The sequence below is a fragment of the Gekko japonicus genome, unplaced genomic scaffold, assembly GCF_001447785.1.
Source record: "Gekko japonicus isolate JY-2015 unplaced genomic scaffold, Gekko_japonicus_V1.1 scaffold248, whole genome shotgun sequence".
In the NCBI taxonomy this organism is placed as follows: Eukaryota; Metazoa; Chordata; class Lepidosauria; order Squamata; family Gekkonidae; genus Gekko; species Gekko japonicus.
Window position 1 is genome coordinate 194,645 of NW_015169782.1, and position 22,546 is coordinate 217,190.

At 49.5% G+C, this 22,546-nt stretch overlaps 1 protein-coding gene across 1 annotated transcript in view; it reads right to left on the reverse strand.

The window, feature by feature from the left end:
• RPS6KA4 (ribosomal protein S6 kinase, 90kDa, polypeptide 4) overlaps positions 1 to 22,546 on the reverse strand; it is a 58,554-nt gene that overhangs the window by 11,881 nt on the left and 24,127 nt on the right. Inside the window, 10 exon segments of the mRNA XM_015416843.1 lie at positions 2,293 to 2,452; positions 3,689 to 3,880; positions 6,990 to 7,003; positions 7,006 to 7,159; positions 8,311 to 8,404; positions 10,928 to 11,061; positions 14,411 to 14,536; positions 18,278 to 18,439; positions 19,685 to 19,835; positions 20,660 to 20,763. Of these exon segments, the coding sequence (XP_015272329.1) occupies positions 2,293 to 2,452; positions 3,689 to 3,880; positions 6,990 to 7,003; positions 7,006 to 7,159; positions 8,311 to 8,404; positions 10,928 to 11,061; positions 14,411 to 14,536; positions 18,278 to 18,439; positions 19,685 to 19,835; positions 20,660 to 20,763 (1,291 nt within the window).

A 22,546-nucleotide genomic window follows, 5' to 3' on the forward strand; every position in this document is an offset into this window, starting at 1 on the left:
AATGCTATGCTGGGGATTATTAGGAAGGGTATTGTAAACAGATCAGCCAATATCATAATGCCGCTATATAAATCAATGGTGCGACCTCATCTGGAATACTGTGTGCAATTCTGGTCACCACACCTTAAAAAGGATATTATAGCTTTGGAAAAAGTGCAGAAAAGAGCAACTCGAATGATAAAAGGGTTGGAACACTTTCCCTATGAGGAACGGTTAAGGCGCTTAGGGCTCTTTAGCTTGGAGAAACGACGACTGAGGGGTGACATGATTGAGGTTTATAAGATTATGCATGGGAAAGAGCAGGTAGAGAAAGAGGTACTTTTCTCCCTTTCTGACAATACAAGAACCCGTGGGCACTCCATGAAATTGCTGAGCGGTCGGGTTAGAACGGATAAAAGGAAGTACTTCTTCACCCAAAGAGTGATTAACACTTGGAATTCACTGCCACAGGAAGTGGTGGCAGCTACAAGCATGGACGGCTTCAAGAGGGAATTAGATAAGCATATGGAGCAGAGGTCCATCAGTGGCTATTAGCCACAAGGTATAGATAGGGACTCTGGGGCAAGTGATGCTCTGTCATCTTGGTGCTTGGGGGGGGTCAACAGTGGGAGGGCTTCTAATGTCCTGGCCCCACTGGTGGACCTCCTGATGGCACTGGTATTTCTGGCCACTGTGGGATACAGAGTGTTGGACTGGATGGGCCTTTGGCCTGATCCAACATTGGCATCTCTTATGTTCTTATGTTCTAAGACCTCTGCCAGAGAGCCACTCTCAGTCTGAGTAGACAATACCAACTGCGATGGACCGACGGTCTGATTCAGCATAAGGCAGCTTCATATGTTCAGAACAGCTGGATTCCTGTCCAACAACACCTTAGGGAACGACAAGATTTTCGGGGAATAAGCTTTTGAGAGTCAGAGGTCATTTATCTGACGAAGGGAGCCTTGACGCTTGAAAGCTTCTACCCCCAAAATCTTGTTGGTCTCTGAGATGTGCCTGGAATCAAATCCAGCTGTTCAGGGGCTTGCCAGTGACCCTCGTGTCTTTGCCCTTTTTTCTTTTCAGAGAAGGCTGAGCAGAAATCTACCTCTCTTATCCTTATCTCCCCTATGTATATGGAAGCAAAAGAGCTCAGGCTTCGGTGTATCAAAAAGTAAGTTCTACAGATGACTTTGGAATTGCATGTGCCGAAAGAAAAATGGTGGTGGTGGTGGGAGAACACGCACTGAATTTGCTGATATCCCCCCAACTCCCCCTCCCCCAAGCCTGAACGAGGCAGGATAAATTATGCAAAACAAGCAAACAGGTGCAGAGCTCTTTTATGTAGGCAGGCTGCAAAATTCTTATGAAGAGATGCAGCTGCCTTATAACGAGTGAGGGCATTGGATTGTCTTGCTCAGTATTGGCTACCCTGACGGCAGATGGCTCTCCAGGGCCTCAGACAGAGAATGGCTTCTCCACCCCCACCCCGGATCCCCCTCCTTGGGAGATGCCAAGTAGTGAATCCGAGACTTTCTGCTATCAAAGGCAGTTGCTCTACCACTGAGATACGCCCCTTCCTGTCACATGTTTATGGGTGTAGAATTCTCACTGGTTCTTTTTTTAAAAAAGGGCTCTACTTACAGACCATCTGTCAAATCTCAGTATTTGAGTTTATGTGTCCATGACCACATGGGGGTCTTCTCAACCCAAAACCGAGGTCTTCCAGCCTCCTCAAAATCCCGAGAACAAAACACTGAGCCCTTTCCATGGGGACAGTCTCGGGAGTAAGCTTGGTGCAGCAATTAGAGCACTGGGCTAGAATCTGGGTGTCCCAGGTTCAAATCCCACTGTGGCACAAAGTTCACTGGGTGAGTTCAGGGCAGTCGCTCTCTCTCTCTCTCAGCATAACCCACGGATTGGTGTGACGATAAAAAGGAGGAGGGGAGAATAAGGTATATCCAAGCCCGTAGCCAGGAGTTTTGAATGGGGGGGGGCTTTAAATAAGTTGGGGGGCACCTTGCACACAAACACCAAGGGAGCACCACAATTTTTTAAAAAAATTGGAAGTCGGGGGGGGGGCCCTGAAGTCAGGGGAGCCTTGGCAGTAAGTCGGGGGGGCATGACACTGTAGCTACGGGCCTGGGTATACCTGTCCTCCTTAATCCCTGAGCTCTTTGGTGGCAGTCTAAAAAAAGTACTAAACAAATAATAATAAATAATCTCTCCACCACCACCACCCATCTCCGAGCCTGGCACTTCTCACTCTGGCCCCCAGCCTTCCCCGAGGGTCTGTTATGCACCCCCCTTCACCTCTAACCAGCTCCTTGGCTTCCTCAGATACGTTCTTCCAGGCCTCGCCCTCCAGGGAGAATTGCCCCTCCTTGATCTTGTGCATGATCTCGGCCGCGTGGTTCGCCGCGCTCCCTTCCTGGTTGCTGTGGAAGGGGACCTGCCCGGATAGCATGGTGTACTGGAGTGGAGGAGAAAAAGAAAAGCGAAAAATTAAGCTGGGGGGAGCGGGGGGGGGCAACACACACACAAACAAGGTTTTCACGCAGCCAAGATGGTTCCCCTTGTTTCCCGAAAGTGCCCTGGCAGCACTGAAGGAAGTGTGGCACTTTATCTCAAGCTGGCCTCACTTCCCAAGATCGTTGTGAAGCTCTAACCTTCTTGTAAAGGTAAAAGTAAAGGTTTCCCTTGCTCGAAAGCCAGTCGGATCCGACTCTAGTGTTGCGGTGCTCATCTCCGTTTCAAAGCCGAAGAGCCAGCGCTGTCCGAAGACGTTTCCGTGGTCATGTGGCCGGCATGACTAAACACCAAGGCGTACGGAACGCTGTCACCTTCCCACCGAAGTGGTACCTATTTATCTACTTGCAATTTCTTGCTTTCGAACTGCTAGGTTGGCAGGAGCTGGGGCCAGAGACGGGAGCTCACTCCGTCATGCGGCACACTCGGGTCTCGAACTGCTGAACTACTGACCTTCCACAGCCTGCAGTTCAGCGTCTTAACCACTTGAGCCACCGCAGCTCCTAACCTTCTTGTAGGCGCAGACAAAAACACTCTCACCAGAAGGGAGGGCAAAGACAGGGCAAGCCTTCATCTACCAGAACCGCCAGTTATGGTTTGGCTTCCTGCCGCAGATTGTTTGGGGGTTCGTGACGCGGGATGGTTAAATTCTTACGTTAGAGGCAAGCTCTTTCCTTAGGCTTCCCCCCCCCTGTTTTAAAATGTAAAATCACGGTAGATGGAAACTGCCCCTGAAGGACATGGAGGAATCGAAATAATACATGATACAAAGTGCAGTCATGACCCCCTCGTGGGGTTTCCAAGGCAAGAGGTGAACAGAAGTGGCTTGCCAGTGCCTGCCTCCTTACAGCAACCCTCGACTTCCTTGGAGGCCTCCCGTCCAAGTACAAAACCAGGCCCAATGCTGCTGTTGGACACATAAACTCGAGATCTGATGGGATTGGGCTAGTCTGGGCCTATCCAGGTCCGAAAAAGATTACACGAGGCTCCGGCCCACATGTTTTGGTGAAGGATGGGCCGCAAACGGGTAAGCAAGTGGTGGAGTGACTGCCATAGTCCCGGAGGGAAGGAAGCTAGGGTCCCATTTAGGGAGAGGCAAGAACCGTGACGCAGAAGGCCTCGGAAGGAAGGAAGGAGGCCAGGAACGGAACGAGGGCCATTGTCCCCCGGGGACACCTACCAAGATAACACCCAGGCTCCAGAGGTCGCAGGACTCGTCGTAACCCCCGTCCTGCAAGAGCTCAGGTGCGGCATACTGCAAAGTGAAGCAGGGCGTCTGCATGGGCTGCGAGTTCTGGGGCCGCAGGCGAGCGAAGCCAAAGTCGATCACTTTCACGGGGGCTCCTTCTGACTCGTCTGCATACAGGATGTTCTAGGAGTGGGACACAGTCAAAGGCAGTGGTACGCCCAGTCAACGTGTTCTGGCTAGATAACTTATCTTTACCTCTGTCACGCCCTGCCCTACCCACCCCTGCTGCTTCTCCTGTGCCCTGACTGTCTTGAAGCTCCTGATTTTGCACAATCAGTCAAAGCACCTGTCTGTGCAAAAGGCAGCATGAATCAGAGTCTGAAGTGTGGTAACCAGGCTATTTTGGGGCAGGAACGCACAGGAACGGAGTTCCGGCTGGCTCCCAAGTTGGCCACGCCCAGCAGGAACTCATTAGCATAATAGGCCACACCCAACAGCAGAAACTCATTAGGATTAGCTACATTAGGGGTGTGTGGCCTAACATGCAAAGGAGTTCCTGCTACAAAAAAAGCCCTGGGTTTTGACAACAAACAAGGTAAACAGAATAACAAGCAAAAGGTGGATGTGCCTGGATAACTACACTTCTGATAACATAGGGGTGTGGTCTAATGTGCTAATGAGCTGTGCTGTCAGGGGTGTGGCCCAATATGCTAATGAGTTCCTGTTGTTGGGTGTGGCCTATTATGCTAATGAGTTCCTGCTGGGCTTTTTCTACAAAAAGAGCCCTGGACCAATGCTCCCTCTAAGCTGTGGAGTTTTGTGAGCAAAAATCCTACTTTGTGAGCTCCCGGCATTAAAGTTGTGAGCGAGCGATCTGGCTGCTGCATAGATTAGTTTGCTCTGGAGCCCATCCTTCCTGCGCTAAGACAAAAATGTGTGAGCCGGAGGCTAAAAAACTGTGAACCAGCTCACACTCACTCAGCTTAGAGGGAACAGTGGTTGTAACAACCCGGATGGATCAGACCAAAGGCCTGATTCTCACGAATGACCCCAGACAACCTACTGCCAGGGCGCGGAAGCCAAACTCTCCCACAGTTGTTGTCTCTTGAAGCAACTGGTATTCAGGGGTAAACAGTTTCTGAATATGGAGGTTCACTCACTGACAGACCTCCCCCATGAATTTCTCTAATCTCCTTTCAAAGCCAGCTCACCTACTCACTTACACCTTACGGCAGGGAACTGCATAGATTTAATTACACATCGTGTGAAGAAGGACATTCTGTTCGGTCCTTAATCTGCTGCCCATCTACTTCATTGGGTGAACCCGCATTCTAGTATTATGGAAAAGATTTAAGTAGGTCTCTGTGTCTACTTTCTCCACACCATGAATAATTTTATAAACCCCTGACTGTATCCTTCCTTAATTGTGATTTTTCTAAATGGAAAAGCGCCAGTTTCTTCAGTCTTTCCTTCGGCCAGGGAAAGTATGCTCCAACTTCTTGATCATTTTGGTTGCCTTTTTCTGCACCTTCCCCCAGCTCTACAATATCCAGGATGACCGGAATTGTACAAGGTATTAGGCAACTGCACTGTAGTAACTGGAGCAGGAAAGACCTGGGTTCAGATCTTTACAGAGCTGCAAAGCTCCCCTGGGCCAGTCGCCATCCTGACTCAGAAAAAAAAAAAAATGGAGGAGAGAAAGATGCAAGCTACTCTGGATCCCCACTGTGGAGAAAGGCAAGATATAAATGAACTTTAAAAAAATATGAAATTGGGCTGAGGCTAAAATGGGATGCCTTCATGTGAACTATCCTGAACATTATGGAAGAAGGATAGGATGCAAAATGTGATACCTGAATGAGCGAACATCCAGGGGAGGTTCTGTGGCTCAGGGGCAGAGCATCTGCTTCGTATGCAAAAGGCTCCAGGTTCAATCCCTGGCCTCTCCAGCTAAAGGAGCCAGGAAGTGGGGGATGGACTCATTATATAAGGCGGATTCATATGTTCGCCCCTGAGGCTTAGCAGCAGTGCTTCTCCTTGTACCACAAGGGCACAATGCCCCTTAAGCCCAGGCCAGGTTGGTGACCCTTCCTCTGTTCCTTGAGGTCACGGCCCGTCTACCCTAACGCTACAAAACCATGGCATTTCCTCTGCTCGAGGAAGACTCCTCCTTCACTGTGTAGTGGGTTAAGGCAGCATAGTCCCACAGGGCTGGCGTCATCATACTCCCAAGTGGGGCAAATGCCAGGGCCCAGGGCATGTAGTGGGGCCTATTGCTGCCAGTCCCCTCTGAACCTCCCCACTGCCCACATGCCCTTCTGCTTGCCCTCTGGCAAACTCTCCTGCCAGTCGTGTCCTATGGCACACATGGGGTGCATTCAGACGGGGCGTTTATGCCGGCAGAAACGCGATCACACTTACCTCCATCTTCCAGATCCCTCCGTTGGACGCTCGCTCACACGCTGCGGGTGTCGGCGGTTTTTTTTTTTTTAAAGCACAGTTTGAGCATGCGCATAGGCAGCCATTCACAGAATGGCGATCTTTGCGCATGCTCACCCCCCCCCCATTACATTTAAACTTTAAAGGTAAGGACTTAGCTTTAAAGTTTAAAGCCCAACCTGGCCTCCCTGTAGTCCCGGACTCCTCCGGGTACTTAAAGTAAGGGCTTTAAAAAAATTTTTTAACAAATGCTCAGGGCGAAGCTTCGCCCGAGCGCATATCGCTAAGTTAAAAAAAAAATGGCCGGGGAAAGCCGGAAGCCTCAGGCTTCCGACGGAAGTAGCTGGGGAACGGTGGAGAGCGATCAGACCCCAGGGTGCACCGTTTACAACCGTTGCACTCTGTATACCACCACTTGGGGACCTGGTAGCAGAGGGCAACGGTTTAAAGGGCTTCACACCGGTTAGGGAGAGGAGGCAGATGTGCCCCGTCTGAACGCCGGTGAGTACAACAGTTGGAACCGGCACCCTAACCGGTATAAAGCCCCCGTCTGAACGCACCCATGGTGTGTTATATGGCGTATGTGGCTAGAAGGGCTTGCATGGGAGTGAGCTGGTGGGGAAAGAGGCCCAGAAGGCTGGTTGGAGGGCATGTGGGCAGCTAAGCGGGAAGAGGGGCACAGTGGCGGGCAGGGTAGAGGGCCTACGCACTCTCTGGCTGGGGCTCCCAAGCACTTTCTTCCCAGCGCCCGCCAAACCTGGAACCAACGCTGATGTTTCCCCACGCTCTTCAGAGGCATTCTGCACATTCACTCCTCTGTTTGCCCTCCCTCCTTCCACACCCCCCCCAGTACCTCAGGTTTGAGGTACGGTGCACCACGCCGGCATCGTGCATGAAGCTGACGGCAGAAACGAGGCTGCGCATGATCTGGCTGGCTTCTGATTCACTGAAGTGTTGCTTCTTCTTGATGCGGTCAAAGAGTTCCCCACCCCGGAGCAATTCCATCACCAGATACGTGTGGTACTGTGGGGGAGGGGAGGTGCAAATAACTGAGAAGAGCGAACCCCAAAAATTCAAGGGCTGAGGCACGGAATTAGCCTAAGGAACTACCTGGACTGTACATCCTCAGGTTTATTTATTTTTATTTATCTCACTAGAGTTATAGCCCACCCTCCCCACGTTGTGGGCTCAGGGCAGGTAACAGCACGAGGCACAGAAGGGGACAGGAGTATGGAATAGTGGCCGTTACAAATGGCAGGTAGGATGGAGTCCTTGCCCAGAGATCCAGCAGGGTACAGTGGTTAAAGTGTTGGACTAAGATCTTGGAAAGCCATGTTCGAATCCCTACTCGTGCCATGGAAGCTTGCTGGGTGACCTTGGGCTGCTCACACACTTTCAGCCTAACCTACCTCACAGGGTTGTTGTGGGGATACACTGTCAGCCTAACCTACCTCACAGGGTTGTTGTGGGGATACACTGTCAGCCTAACCTACCTCACAGGGTTGTTGTGGGGATACACTGTCAGCCTAACCTACCTCACAGGGTTGTTGTGGGGATACACTGTCAGCCTAACCTACCTCACAGGGTTGTTGTGGGGATACACTGTCAGCCTAACCGGGAGAGAAGACAAAAAAAAGCCACTACAGGTCCCCATTGGGGAGAAATGTGGAATAGAAAGAGGAGGAGACTGGATTTATACCCCGCCCTTCACTCAGAGTCTCAGAGCGGCTTACAATCTCCTTTCCCTTCCCCTCCCCACAACAGACACCCTGTGAGGTAGGTGGGGCTGAGAGAGCTCTGAGAGAACAGCTCTGAGAGAACTGTGGCTTGCCCAAGGTCATCCAACAGCTGCCAGTGGAGGAGTGGGGAATCAAACCCAGTTCTCCCAGATTAGAGTCCACGTACTTAACCACTGTACCAAAACTGGCTCTCAATAAATAAAGCAAATAAAACAAAATTTAAAAAAACAAAGTAATTTCTTCTGTCTGCCTCCTTGCTTCCACCTTAAGTCTAGAAGTGGACCGTGGAGACCCTGGGTTGGAAAAGATACCCATCCTGCGTGTGTGGATTCAAGTACCCATGGCCCCGGCTTGGCCCAAATAGCATGATCTGTCATGTACCTGCGAGATGCAATCTCCCTTGGGGGGGGGGGGGGGAAGAAGCAAATGCGTTACCTGGTCATGATGGACGTCATGTAACTTGACGATGTTTGGATGGGCTTCGCAGATCTGCAGGGCAGCCACTTCCCGCTGCGTATTCATCTCCATCCTGGATCAGGGTTGAAGGGGTGGTTAATGACATGCAAAGGAACAGCCCGTACTCAAATGCCGCAGGCTGGATGCCGACCAAGCTGGCAATTTTCATCAGTTCTCCCTCAGCGTTGCCAGCTCCTGGCTGAGAAACACCTGGAGATTTTGGGGGTGGAGCCTGAGGAGGGCGGGGTTTGGGGAGGGGAGGGACTTCGGTGGAGTATAGTGCCATAGAGTCCACCTTCCAGAGCAGCCATTTTCCCCAGGGGAACTGGTCTCTGTCGCCTGGAGATCAGTTGTGATCCTAGGAAATCTCCAGCTACCACCTGGAGGTTTAATGTAAAAATATGTGAAATTATAACTATGACAACCTTGATACTTCAATATCGTCTTATTATAGTGCAATATATCGCTTACAACAGTACATCTCTTAGTCACGGTAAATAATTCATGGTCTATTGAGGATGATAATGAATTATTTATTGTGACTAAGAGATGTACTGTTGTAGAGAAATAAGCACTATAATAAGAAAGTATTGACGTATCAAGGTTGCCATCGTTATAATTTCACGGATTTTGGGGTTTTGTAAAATATCTTGTTCCCGTGGATCTCTCTGGATTATATATACCACCTGGAAGTTGGCAACCCTATCTGTCCTGTCCCCTGCAGACTCCCCCCCCCGCCGTGTCGTTCCTCTGGGTTCCTTATCTCCCCAGGAGCTGTATTCCATGGAGGTCAGTGGGCATCAGTGAGGGGGAGGAAAGTTCCGTTACAACGATGGGAAGGTTAGCTTGGATCCAACCCACCGTCTTTGCGGTACTGGGGTGGGGGGAGCAGTGAAGTTGGGGGCCCACCCCAGCAGCGAAAAATCCTGCTCCTTTAGGTAGAAAGGGAGAGGCTTCACCCACTTAACTGCTATCCTCTGTGCAAAGTTCCAGGGACACAAAACATATGCACATCATTTCTGTCTGGTTCAAATGATGCACTTCCTTTAAAGACACGCGGGTTAGCTGGTGCCTTGCATTTCCCCTGACTTCTCTGGAGTTCTGATTGGCTGCCAACCAGTGTTCCCTCTAAACTGAGTTAGCGTGAGCTAGCTCACAGTTTTTTAGCCTCCGGCTCACACGTTTTTGTCTCAGCTCAGGAAGGAGGGCTCCAGAACAAACTAATTTATGCAGTAGCCAAATCGCTCACTCACAACTTTAATGCCAGTAGCTCACAAAGTAGAATTTTTGCTCACAAGACTCCACAGCTTAGAGGGAACGTTACTCCCAACGTGGCTGTGGTGTTTTGATATGTAAATATAGTATGTGTATTTTATTTCAGTGTTTTAATGGGGGACTTTATATGTATGTTGCTGTGGTTTAAAAGGCAGCCCTCTAGAGTAAGAAAGAGGGGGGGCTGGATGGGTGACGGAAGTGTGTTATGATTGGATGGTAGCTGTACCCTAGGGGGCAGAATTGACTGGTTTGGAGAGAGACAGAGTCCAAAGTGTGTGCAGGAAAGTTCTGTGGAGAGTGTAAAGAATCTTACCGATTCCCCACAAGCAGCTGTGCCACCCTCACTGTTCCGTTTCCCCGGCTGCATTGATCAATTTCACAGTATTTGCTGCAGGGCCGCATTTTGACCTGCATCTCCCCCTGATTTCCCCCGCATCTTCTCGATCCTTGTTTTTTGAGGTTGAGGAGACATGGGGGAAATCGGGGGAGATGTGGGTCAAAATGCGGCCACGCAGCAAATAGTGTGAAACTGACCATTGCAACCGGGGCAAATGGAAGAGCTGCTTGTGGGGAATCGGACTCCGTGTTCTTTGAGGAAGTGATTAGCCTAAGTGGCAAGTTAGAAAATTAAACTTTGTGGAAGCTATTAGCTAGGGTTACCATATTTTGAAAAGCAAAAAAGAGGACCTGTTTCCCAACTGACTACTTCAAACAAGTGATCACTATGACAAATCTCATTTCAAATACCCCTACTATTTAAGTTGTGATCATTGCTACTAACTAGGAATATTCCTAACCTTCCAACCCAAAAAGAGGACATTTTCATCAGTTTTTTTTAAAAAGCCAAAAAGAGGACGGGCACCAAAAAAAAGAGGACAACTGGTAACCCTATATTAGTCTAAGTGGCAAGTGAGAAAATAAGTCTTTGTGGCTAGGTCTATTTAAAGAACCTTACAGAAATAACTATACCTATCTGAAACCATTACGCTTATGAGCTATACTGAAATCATTATATTTCTAAATAAACTCTATTCATATTTAAGAAAAACTGTTTTATTTGGAATAAAAAAATCCCCCTTTACCTCAAAGACACACCCATATGCTGACCAATCTTTCTACCAAATATAACTAAGCCATCCTGTTCTTTGGGCTCAGCTAAGAAATCTAAGGTGAGAGCCTTAGGTGGTAGCGAAAATAAGTAGGATATGCTAAGAAAGGCAAGGCAGCATAACACACTTCGCCTCAGAATACTACAGAAAGGAGCAAAACATTTCACCAGTCCTCTTTGTGGGGTGGAGGGGAGGGGATGGTGGGCAAGCACCTTTTACTGATGATCTTGACGGCAAATTCAGCCCCGTTTTGGCGTTGGCGGCACCGGCGGCACAAGGAGAAGCTGCCTTCACCCAGGGGCGACTCTTTCAAGTCCATCTCGTACTGTTGGAAGAACGAAGAATCCTGGGCACACAGAAAGGAGGAATCAGAACAGGAGACATGGGGGTCTCTCCCCAGAAAGAGCATGCCTCCTGAACACACACACACAAACACACATAGACTGGAGAGAACCTACAGTTCTGCTTTCCTGACATTAGAATTAAATAGGTTTTATTTAAAGTTGCCCCCCCCCCCTTCTGTAGTCTAACATGCAGGAACGATGTGTGTGATGCCTTTCCCCAGCATATTGTCTCCAGGCTGGAAAATTTCTCAGGCTGCTGTTAAACGCACAGGAACTAGGTCCCTTGGGGACAGCTGATAATCCCTAGTTTTACTGATTTGAATCCGAAACCTCAATTCTGCTTGTGCAGCATGCTCCTTCAGTGTCAGAAACTTCTGCTCACTCAAGACCAATGTCTTTCAAAGAGCTGAAAAGTGCCTATGGCTCGAGCACTGTGGTCTACAGCCAAGGACCGCCTCTGAAACAGACACAGAGAGGCACCAGCAGAAAGCAGGTCAATGTGGTATACTGGTTAGAGTGCCGGACGGCGGACTAGGATCTGGGAGTTCTGGGTTCGAATCCTACCATGTACACTCTTCTGGGAGACCTTGGGCCTGACACAGTCTCTCTGTCTAACCTACCTCACAGGGTAAGGATAAAATGGAGAAGGGGAAAACAATGTTGTAAGCTGCTTTGGATCCCCACTGGGGAGAAAAGTAGGTGGATACATATCTAAATGAATAAATACTAGGATACAAGCCACTCGGTGTATAAATTCACCTTACCGCAAGTGGTCAGGGCAGATTGTACAGAAACAAGAAGGCGTGTGCACACACACACACACACACACACATAAAAGAAAAAGGTACAACATTTGGTTCAGGTGTAAAATGCAAAAATATTTTATAGTTGATGTATATTAAGCCAGGATTTTCAAAAACTGAACCAGCATTCACACCATATTTCAATAAAAAGCAATTAATAGTTCACGGAACTGAAGCATATTCCTGGGGATACTTATGTGGCTGGCTCCAGACAGGGGAGGCCCAGGGAAGCAAGAAAGGCTCAGTCTGATGGCAGCGGCAGCGTAAGGGCAAATGTGTTTATCTGGAATGAAAGGCTTTTAATGCCTTTCCTTCATCACTGACCATTAGAAAGCAGAATGCAGAGTCAGTGTTGTAAAGCTAGAAGGGGAATTGTTACTGGCAGCCTTTGTATGTAATTCCTTCCCCCTGCAGCTTTTCATTGGTTTATATCAGGCTTCCCCAATGTGGTGCCCATGGGCACTACGGCGCCTGCCAGTACTTCCCCTGGTGCCCATTGAGCTTTTCAGAAAGTGGGCGGTCCATTGTAAGGCAGGGCTTGTTATTGGTTGCCCTCATTCAAATGAAAGTGTTTTCAGGAGCACTTAGCGGTATAGTTCCCTCTCCCCTTCAAGCTTTCCTTCTTTCTATTTCCCCTTTTCTTTCTCTCCCCTTCCCCCTCAGGCTTTATTTCACTTCTTTTTTATTCCCCTTCTGCAATTCTTTTGCAAAGGCAGCAGGGAGGTATTGCATTTGGCTTCACCTCCTTGCCGGCTTGCTGGCTGATAAAGGTCGGGGGACCTCTGATTTATATGGAGGGCTGTTGCTTCTGAACTTTAGAACCTTAGAGCACAGTTCCCACACATTTTAAAATGTGGCAGGAGCATTCTTTAAACTGATCATCTGGGATAAGCTTTGGGTGGCTCTACGAATCGAATTCGCCTCTTGGGGGGTGTCTCCCTTGGCAACTGTCCCCCAAAAGGACATCTGAAGCTTTGAGAACTGCCTCTTCTCATGTGTAAAAGTTCCCCGTTTCCCCCTCCTTCAAGGAGAATCATAGGGTTGCCAACTCTGGGTTGAAAAAGAAGAAGAGATTGAATTTATACCCCGCCCTTCACTACCCGAAGGAGCCTCAGAGCGGCTTACAATCTCCTTCCCCTTCCCCTCCCCACAACAGACACCCTGTGAGGTAGGTGGGGCTGAGAGAGCTCGCTCGAGAACTGCTCGTGAGAGAACAGCTCTGAAAGAACTTATGACTGACCCTAGGTCACACCAGCAGCTGCATGTGGAGGAGTGGGGAATCAAACTTGGTTCTCCCAGATAAGAGTCTGAAAAGTACTGGGTTCGCCGCATGGAGGACTCAGACGACGACATGCTTCAGCACGCGTTTACTGTACTTAACACAGACAGAGACTAACTAACGGCCCGACAGGGCCAACTATATACGTATTCACCTAGTACCACCCATTCCCATTGGAGGGTTTGAATGTCCCGCCAAAGTGGCTATTGGTTGGGGCTGGGAGATCTAGGATCCGAAGTTTCCATTGTTCTCGGATCCAAGCTCTTGCCTGTGCCATGGACCCCTCGTGGTGGCCCACGTACACAACAGAGTCCATACTCTTAACCCCTATTTATTTATCTATTTTTCACATTTATATCCCACCCATCTGGTAAACGGACTCAGGGCAGGTCACAACATTTCGATAAATACAATAAAATTTAAAACATGTTAAAACATATAAAATCAGTAGTCATGCTTGCCGTAGGGAGAATCCGGCCCACTGATGTAGCTAAGTATGGCCGGTTATCAGTGGCTGGGAGACAACAACCTCGGGGAGGCCATATGTGGACGCCCACCACCTCAACCAAAGGCCTGGTGGAACAGCTCCGTCTTGCAGGCCCTGCAGAATTGAATAAGATCCTGCAGGGCCCTGATCTCAATAGGGAGCATGTTCCACCAGGTGGGGGCCAAGGCAGCCACCAAACTGGCTCTCAAACGGGCACCAAGCTACATCAAACTGGCACCAAACTGGAAAATACCTGGAAACTTTGGGAATGAATCTGGGAGAGGGTGTGGTTTGGGGAGGGGAGGGACCAAGCATGGCTACAAGCCATTTGGCTACAAGCCATTTGGCTACAAGCATGGCTACAAGCATGGACGACTTCAAGAGGGAATTAGATAAGCATATGGAGCAGAGGTCCATCAGTGGCTATTAGCCACAAGGTATAGATAGGGGCTCTGGGGCAAGTGATGCTCTGTCTTCTTGGTGCTTGGGGGGGGGGTCAACAGTGGGAGGGCTTCTAATGTCCTGGCCCCACTGCTGGACCTCCTGATGGCACTGGTATTTCTGGCCACTGTGTGACACAGAGTGTTGGACTGGATGGGCCTTTGGCCTGATCCAACATTGGCGTCTCTTATGTTCTTATGTTCTTAAACCACTAGGCCATTCAGGTTTGACACCCTTCAAAGCAGTCATTTTCTCTAGGGGAGCTGATCTCTGTCAGCTGGAGAGGAGTCGTAAAAGCTCCAGGCCCCACATGGAGGTTGGCAACCCTAGAGAGTCATTACCTTCATCATAGCGCTGCGGGCCACGGCAGCACTTCCTGGGCGCTCCCCGTCCAGCGCCGCTCCGAGCACGTCAGCGGTCACAGCATTGCGGTTGAAAAGGATGGAGGGAGCAATGAAGGAATATCCCTAAAAATACAAAATGGGCTTGGAAATCAGTAGGTTCCCTGTACTGTTGTTGTTGTTGTCGTCGTCAAGCAGAGTGATTCATGCGCCTCGGAGCATTCGGCAAGATCGTATGATAGAATCCTTCCGTTTCAGGTGCAGGTGCATGCATTTGAATGCTCTCCCAAGTTAAAAGGAAATAGGTCACTGGATACCAACGTCAGCTCTGCATCAAACATCGAAAGCACATGGCAGACTGCACCACGGTTTTACATCGAGTCCTGAAGCTTCTTCCTTTTCCTGTTTTTTAATTTTTTTTATAACCTCCAACCTGACAAAGAGTTTCTGGAGAACTCAAAAGCTTGGATGCTAGCCCTGACCTGGATAGCCCAGGCAAGCCCGTCTCATCAGATCTCAGAAGCGAATCAGGGCCGACTCTGGCAAGTACTTGGATGGGAGACCTTCTTGAAATACCAGCAATTGCGAGAACAAGAGCAGACTTTATTCAGCCACCTCTCTGAATATTCTCCAGGGCCCCATGACTTCCAGATACACACACACACACACACACACACACAAAAGGGCCAACAATCTCATCAGAGCTTGGAAGCTGAGCAACACCGGCCCTGGTTAGTACTTGGATGAGAGACCAACAAGAAAGTCCAGGGTTGCTGCACAGAGCCAGGCAATGGCAAACCTCCTCTGCACCTCTCTTGCCTTGAAATCCCTACAGGGTAGCCACGAGTCAGCTGCGACTTGACAGCGCTTTAAACACACAACAAAAAGTATTATGTGGATTGTGTGTTTTGGACTGTTCTTTTAGACCAGCATGGCTCACAACAACTTTTTTTGCCATCAAACCGCAGGTGACTTATGACAATCCTGTAGGGTTTTCAAGGCAAGAGATGTTCAGAGACAGCTTGCCATTGCCTGCCTGCACATCACGGCCCTGGTATTCCTTGGTGGTCTCTCATCCAAATACGGACTAGGGCCAATCCTACTTCTCTTCTGAGATCGGACATGATCGGGCTAGCCTGGGCTATACAGGTGAGGGCAACAACTTCTCACTGTTAGCCAATGACACACATTTTACTTGTTTAATTATCTCTCCTTTAAACCATTAAATATACGGTTAGCAAATTACATTTGTTCCATGGCCACAGTTATCTTTTCGATACGTTGAAGGAAGTGGAAGGTAACTTACCATGTACTAAATGGAAGCAAACTTTCCTTGTTCAAAGGAAAAGGCCATTTTCAATATTTTCTTTTGTCATTTTTCATCGGAACCGAAAAAGCTTTTAAAAATTATATTCTTCAAGCCCCACTGACAAAACTGAAGGACTCTTACTATGTGATTTTACTGAACACATAGGGTCAAAATAGATGAGATCAGCCCTGTAGCTAAGGACTGTGTCCAGTTTTGGGCACCACATTTTAGGAAGGATGTTGACAAGCTCGAGCGTGTCCAGAAGAGGGCAACCAGGATGGAGAGAGGGCTGGAATCCAAGTCTTATGAGGAAAGGTTGAAAGAGTTGGGTATGTTTAGCCTGGGAAAGAGAAGGCTTAGAGGGGACATGATTGCAGTCTTCAAATATTTGAATGGCTGTCATGTAGGATGGAGCGGATCTATTCTCTCTTGCTCTGGATTGCAAGACTAGATCTAATGGATGGAAATTACAAGGGAGTCGTTACTGGCTAAATATCAGGAGAAACTTCCTAACTGTAAGAGTGGTTGAGCAGTGGAACAGTCTGCCTCGGGAGGTGGTGGATGCTCCTTTGCTGGACGTTTTCAAGCGGAGGCTGGACGACCATCTTTCGGGTATGTTGTAGGGCTATCTTTCGGCTACGCTCCTGCAGAGTGCAGGGGAATGGACTAGATGACCTGCAAGGTCCCTTCCAACTCTAACATTCTATGATTCTAAGGATTTTGGGGGAAGGGGGCCTGGGGGGGCCCACCAGCGGATTCAATCAAAGGCTCCAGGTCAAGGGCACGTGCGGCAACCAAGCTAGAAACAAAGGTGCCATGTGTGGGCTCATTGGTGTGCCAGAGTGCATCTAGGTATGCCTTTTGGGGGGAGGCGGCCTGGGGGGGCCCACCAGCGGATTCAATCAAAGGCTCCAGGTCAAGGGCACGTGCGGCAACCAAGCTAGAAACAAAGGTGCCATGTGTGGGCTCATTGGTGTGCCAGAGTGCATCTAGGTATGCCTGGCCAGGGTCAGAGGAGGTGCCCGCCTGCCCTCCTTGCCTGGCCTGGCTGGACTTTACCTGCTGCTGGTGGGCAGCGCAGTGAGTCTTTGGTGGCAGCCCGAGATGTAGGCTTCTCCCACCACCATTCATGCTTGCTGCCTGCCCCGGTGGCTTTCTCAGCCCAGCCTCTACGCCACTGCTGCTACTGGTGGCTCTGGAGTCACTGCCCTCGTCCTCCCTGCTGACAGGCAATGGGGGAGGGGAGGGGGCCCAGGTGGGGAAAGGGAGCCAAGGCTCTGGAAGGGGCCCCTTAAAAACTGCTAGGGGGTAGCTACGGGCCTGGATGAGATTTTTAAAAATCATTTCTAAAAATCAGTAAATAGCCATGGAGTTTCTGGTTTGGACTGGAACGACTGCACAGTGGGGAGGAGAAGTTAACCTCTTCTGTTTTTGCCGTTCCCCTGGCCTTCCCAGGAATAGCTATTTGTCCTGTGGGAAGCTGTTTAGTCATAGAAGCAGGGTACTCACATTCAGCCTTAACAGACTGCAGAGAAAAGGATGAAATGCGGAAGCACCAAAATGGATGCTCCAAAGCCACAGCCAAGATAGCAGGCAGCTGGCAAAAGCAGAAAAGAACCAAAAAGCACTTTCATTCTGACTCTGTATTCTAAATATGAGGAAGTGCCTGGAAGATACTTCCTAAAATTATCAGAGACTTCCAGTGGCTTCACATGCAAGGAAACCCTCCCCCAACCAATGCCCCCTCTAAGCTGTGGAGTCCTGTGAGCAAAAATTCTTCTTTGTGAGCTACTGGCATTAAAGTTGTGAGTGAGCGATTTGGCTGCTGCGTGAATTAGTTGGCTCTGGAGCACATCCTTCCTGAGCTAAGACAGAAATGTGTGAGCCGGAGGTTAAAAAACTGTGAGCTAGCTCACACTAACTCAGTTAGAGGAAACACTGCCCCCAACGATCCCGTGTTTGAATTTGAAAGCAAAAGAGCGCAGGATATTCTAATCTGTAATATGCTCCCTTTTTAAAAAGGCCCTTTTCAATAAAATCACAATCATAAAAATTTAATCCCCTTTTCATAAAACCACAATCAAGTTGACATATAAACACGAGGGGGATCAATAAAATGTTTGCTTCTTGACTGGGGTGAGCAAGGAGTTTGTTCCAGGCACACAAGCAGTGTTGGCAGATAACCCTGTGCTTGTCGCCAGCCACGGGCTGAACTGGTTTCATATCAAGCTTCAGACCCAGGATTGGCCTCCTCCTTTTTCAGGCAGGCAGAAACAGGTGAGAGAGCCACAGCAAGAACATCTCCTTCACCCTGAGGTCTTCCAGGTCTAGTATTATCAGAAAGATGGTGTGTCGTCGTCCCCTCTCCATTTTATTCCTCCTTCCCCCAACTCTTATCTATGCCATCTTTTTCTGAACATTCCCAGTCAGGAGGTTCACCTTTTGGTTGCTCTTTTCCAAAAACCACCAAAAACCTCTTTGAAAGGAGGAGACTGGCCCTGGGCCTAGTGTTCCAAATGTGGCACCCGTGGATAGACTTCCACCTCTTTGGCACCCACCTGGAAGACGCGGTCGAGGCTGGGAGGAGTCCCCGCAGGGGAGTAAATGGGCTCCAGGCTGGTGAATTCCTCGGCAAAGTTCCGCACATCCAGCTCGCTGCGAATGAGAGGCTTGAAGGGGGGCCTCACCTTGCGGGCCGCTAGTTCTGTCCAGTCCAGACCCTGGAGAGAAGATGCTGGGTTAAAGCATGCCGGCTTATGCTACTGACACAAAGTGGCTTAACTGTCATGGCTTCCCTTCCACAGAGTCTAGAGAGTGTTGCTGGCCCATAGCTACAGTGGGGCTATGACAGCTAATGCAAAAATTTTAGATTTGGCTTGTATTGGTGATGGGGGAGTAAGAAGGTTGAAGAGTAATCCATTGGGTGAGGACAGGTAGGTTCTCCCTCGCCTGCCCACTATCACAGCCCTTCAAGTTGTGCAAAGGGGAATGATGCCCATCTTTCTAACACTCCATAGAGCTTGGCAGCTTAAAGACACCTGCTTAATTGGCATTGTGTCAGCTAGGCTTCCTGCCTGGCTGTCATGAAGATGGGGGGGAGGTTACTCTGGAATGGTGACTTTCGTTTATGCTGTGCCTTCACTGGTTTTATTATCTGTCTGCTGTGCTACATGACCTTGGGTGCCTGGTGTAGTATATCTCCTGGGAACTGTTGCCCGTTACTTTGGCGGGTTCCTGCCATCTACCTGTGGGCCATCAGGGGTCCCCTTTGAGTTATGTATATCTATTTGCTTTAGTTCTAACACGAAACAGTTAAGATACTTGCAGCATCAATGTCTCAATAAACTTTATTTGTCTGAATGAACGTTGTTGGGAACACTGATGGTCAGGCTGTTATTTCCAGAATCCTTGAACGCAGTAGGGGCTTAAAATCTAGCATGACAAAGGGAACTGAATATTAATAGCTGTGCATTTTTTAAAATCTGGCCAGAAAAAAACAGAAACAAGGTCAGCGTTACAGAAATGGCTGTTGGAAAGGTGTCTGGGGGGGGGGCAGGGAGGGTGTGCTGTGGTTTCTAGGGGAAATGATGTTATGCTGAAATTAGCACTGCCTGCCCATGTGCCTGTTTGCTTCCTACCTGCTCAACCTGTACATTTGGTAGAGAACCAGTTACGACCCCTTCCCCCAAAACAGGACGGAAGTCTTCAGTCATGTTCTCCCAAACACACATAAAAGGTTACCGCCTGCAATTCAGGCAAGAGATGAGTATGAAGCAACACTTTAGCCTCACCCGGGGGGGGGGGGGCACAGAAAAAAACAGGGCCCTGGAGGCCGAGTAATATCCATTGTGCTCTGCCAAGGGCCATCACAGGGGCTCTGTAGGGGATGGAGGGAGCGTGTGTCTTTCCCAGGGAAGGGGAGGGAGCCGCTGGATGGTGGTAGTTTTCACTGGTGCGTGCCTCACCCTGAAAAAGGGGTGCTCCTTGATTTCCTGCGCCCCCAAGGGCCCTGAGCCCAGGCGCTTCTTGGGGTCCTTGCACAGCAGCTTCTGGAGCAGGTCACGGGCCACGGAGCCGATGAGCGACGGAAACGGAGGGTTGCATTTTAGGATCCGCCTGGAAATCAGATGCAGCCACGTCACTGATTAGGCCCCGCCCCCTCTCTGTGAAGCCCCACCTTTCCCTTTCTGTGCTACACATCAGCCGATTGCATTCCTTTCTGCCCCTCAGTTTGTGAACCTCTTGCTATTATCCTCTAGATACCCTTCAGCCTCTACCTTTCTGCCATCCTCCAGAAAGGGACCTGAGAATCCCCTGGAATTACAGCTTACTTAGAGATCAGATCCCCTGGAGAAAATGGATGCTTTGGGGGGTGGACTTTGTGGCATTGTACTCCACTGAGGTCCCTGTCCCCCCCCCCCCGGGGCCCAACCCCAAAGCTCCAGGAATTTCCCAACCTGGATCTGACAACACTACCTTCTCACCAAATCCTACCCTGTCTCTTTCTGCAGCCTACTAATGACAACCCTTCCATATTATCCATTGACCTTTGCTTCTCCTTTCAATTTTTGCCGCCTACTCATGCCAGTCGTCTCATATTACCCACCAACCTTTGCTTCTTTCAATTTCTGTGGCCTACTCATGTCAACCCTCACACATTACCCATCAACCTTTGCTTCTCCTTCCAAACACTTCCCTGTTACCCATCTGCCTCTGGACAGCCTTCTCACATTACCCATCAAGCCTTAATTCTCCTGCCAAACTTCCAACTGACTATCAGCCTCAGCCAGCTGGCATTGAACCCCCTCTGCATTACCCAACAGCCTTTTGCCTCTCCGGTAATGTTGGCTCACTCAGCCCACCAGGACCCACCCTTTTTCAATCACCCCTGAATCCTGCCCTCACCTATAATCCTGGGTCTCACCCAGTCTCCCTCTCACCTGGACACTTCAGCTTGCGAGTTCTTTTCCCCCTCCAGCGTGAAGGGCGAGGCGCCTGTCAGCAGCTCAAACATTAGGATGCCCAAACTCCACCAGTCCACGGACTGCAAGAAAAGGCACAGAGCGGTTGGTGTGACAATCTCCTTCACTCCCTCCCCTCACAGACATTCCCAGGTCGTCTCATCCCTTATCCTCTTTGAAACTGTCCCAGGTCCTCACCCTGTGCCACTTAGAGGTGCCATTCAGCCAGCGTTTTACTTGTCTATCCTGTCCACTGCAGGGAGCTCTGAAAAGCCAGCGTCCTCCATCAAGTCTTGTTCTGCCCACAGCTGGGGAGGCCACCTTTTAGACTGGCTGCTCCTCTTGCGCCTTTGACAGCAGCTTGGTCTAGAGACGTTGGTGGTAGAACGTGCCATCGAGTCAGCTGACTTATGGTGACCCCACGGGGTCTTCAAGGCAAGAGGCGTTCAGAGGTGGTTTGCCTTTGCCCACCTCTGCATGGTGACCCTAGATTTCTTTGGTGGTCTTCCATCCAAGCACTACAGTTTCTGAGATCTGCTAGCCTGGGCCATCCAGGTCAGGGCCTATAAACATTAAAGGTGAAGGTTTCCCTTGCTCCAAAGCCAGTCGAATCCGACTCTAGGGTTGCAGTGCTCATCTCCGTTTCCAAGCCGAAGAGTCCAAAGACTTCTCCATGGTCACGTGGCCGGCATGACTAGACACCGAGGCGCACGGAACGCTGTTACCCTCCCACTGAAGCGGTACCTATTGATCTACTTGCAATTTCTTGCTTTCGAACTGCAGGGCTGGCAGGAGCTGGGGCCAGAGACTCCCTCGAGCAGCACTCGGGTCTTGAACTGCCGAGCGACAGACCTCCTGGTCTGAAGCTCAGCGTCTTAACCTCTGAGCCGCCGTGGCCCCTCTATAAACATCAGCAGACCCTAATGCTGATCTCCATGCCTGACCCACGAACTGAAAATCAATACTCTGGATATATTTTCTTGCCATTGGCTACAGAGGTGTGGCAATCTATCCAGAACAGGTTTTTTTAAGCATTAAAGACTGGCCTGTGGTATTGCTAGACTGATGCCTTTCACGCTCTGCTTGTGTGTGTGCTATATGTATGCAACAATCCTCCCTCAGAAAGTCTGGGCAGTGTGCCTCTGCATTTGGATTTTCCACTGAGCTCTCCTGGCTAATGCCTCTTGTTCCTGATTATTCAACAGGAATGTAATGAATTATTGAATCTTGGTGGAATCTTGGCTTTCCGTTGTGAGCGTCTGAGAGAACCCTTTGGGTTAGCTGGCAGGGTGTCAATTCTTGAAAACAAACGAGCCAATGTTTTTGTACTTGAGTGCAGATACCAGGGTATAAAAAATATGCACGTAAGACACAAAGGAAGGGATGAGACTGCGGCTCTGTGTTTTGCATACAGAAGGAACCAGGTTCAATCCCGGCATCTCCTGTTAAAAGGGTCGGGTCAATAATGAATTAATTATTGTATGGCATTGTGTGCAGTATAGCCAGGAGATCCTAAGATTGTCTGGCAGCCAAAAGTTCTATCTCTTTTAGTGTTATGCACCACTAGGTGGTGAGTTAGACTTGGGTTGTTGTTTTTTAAGGCAAGAGACATTTCAGAGGCGGTTTGCCATTGCCTGCCTCTGCATAGTGCCCCTGATATTCCTTGGAGGTCACCCATGCAAATACCAGCTAAGCTTCTAAGATCTGACAAGATTGGGGTAGCCTGGGCTATCTAGGTCAGGGCAAAGGATCAGGTAAGAGGTGATGGGGAAGACTTCTGCCTGAGACGCCACTGCCAGTCTGAGTAGACAATACTGACCTTGATGGACCAAGGTTCTGATTCCGTAGAAGGTGGCTTCATGTCTT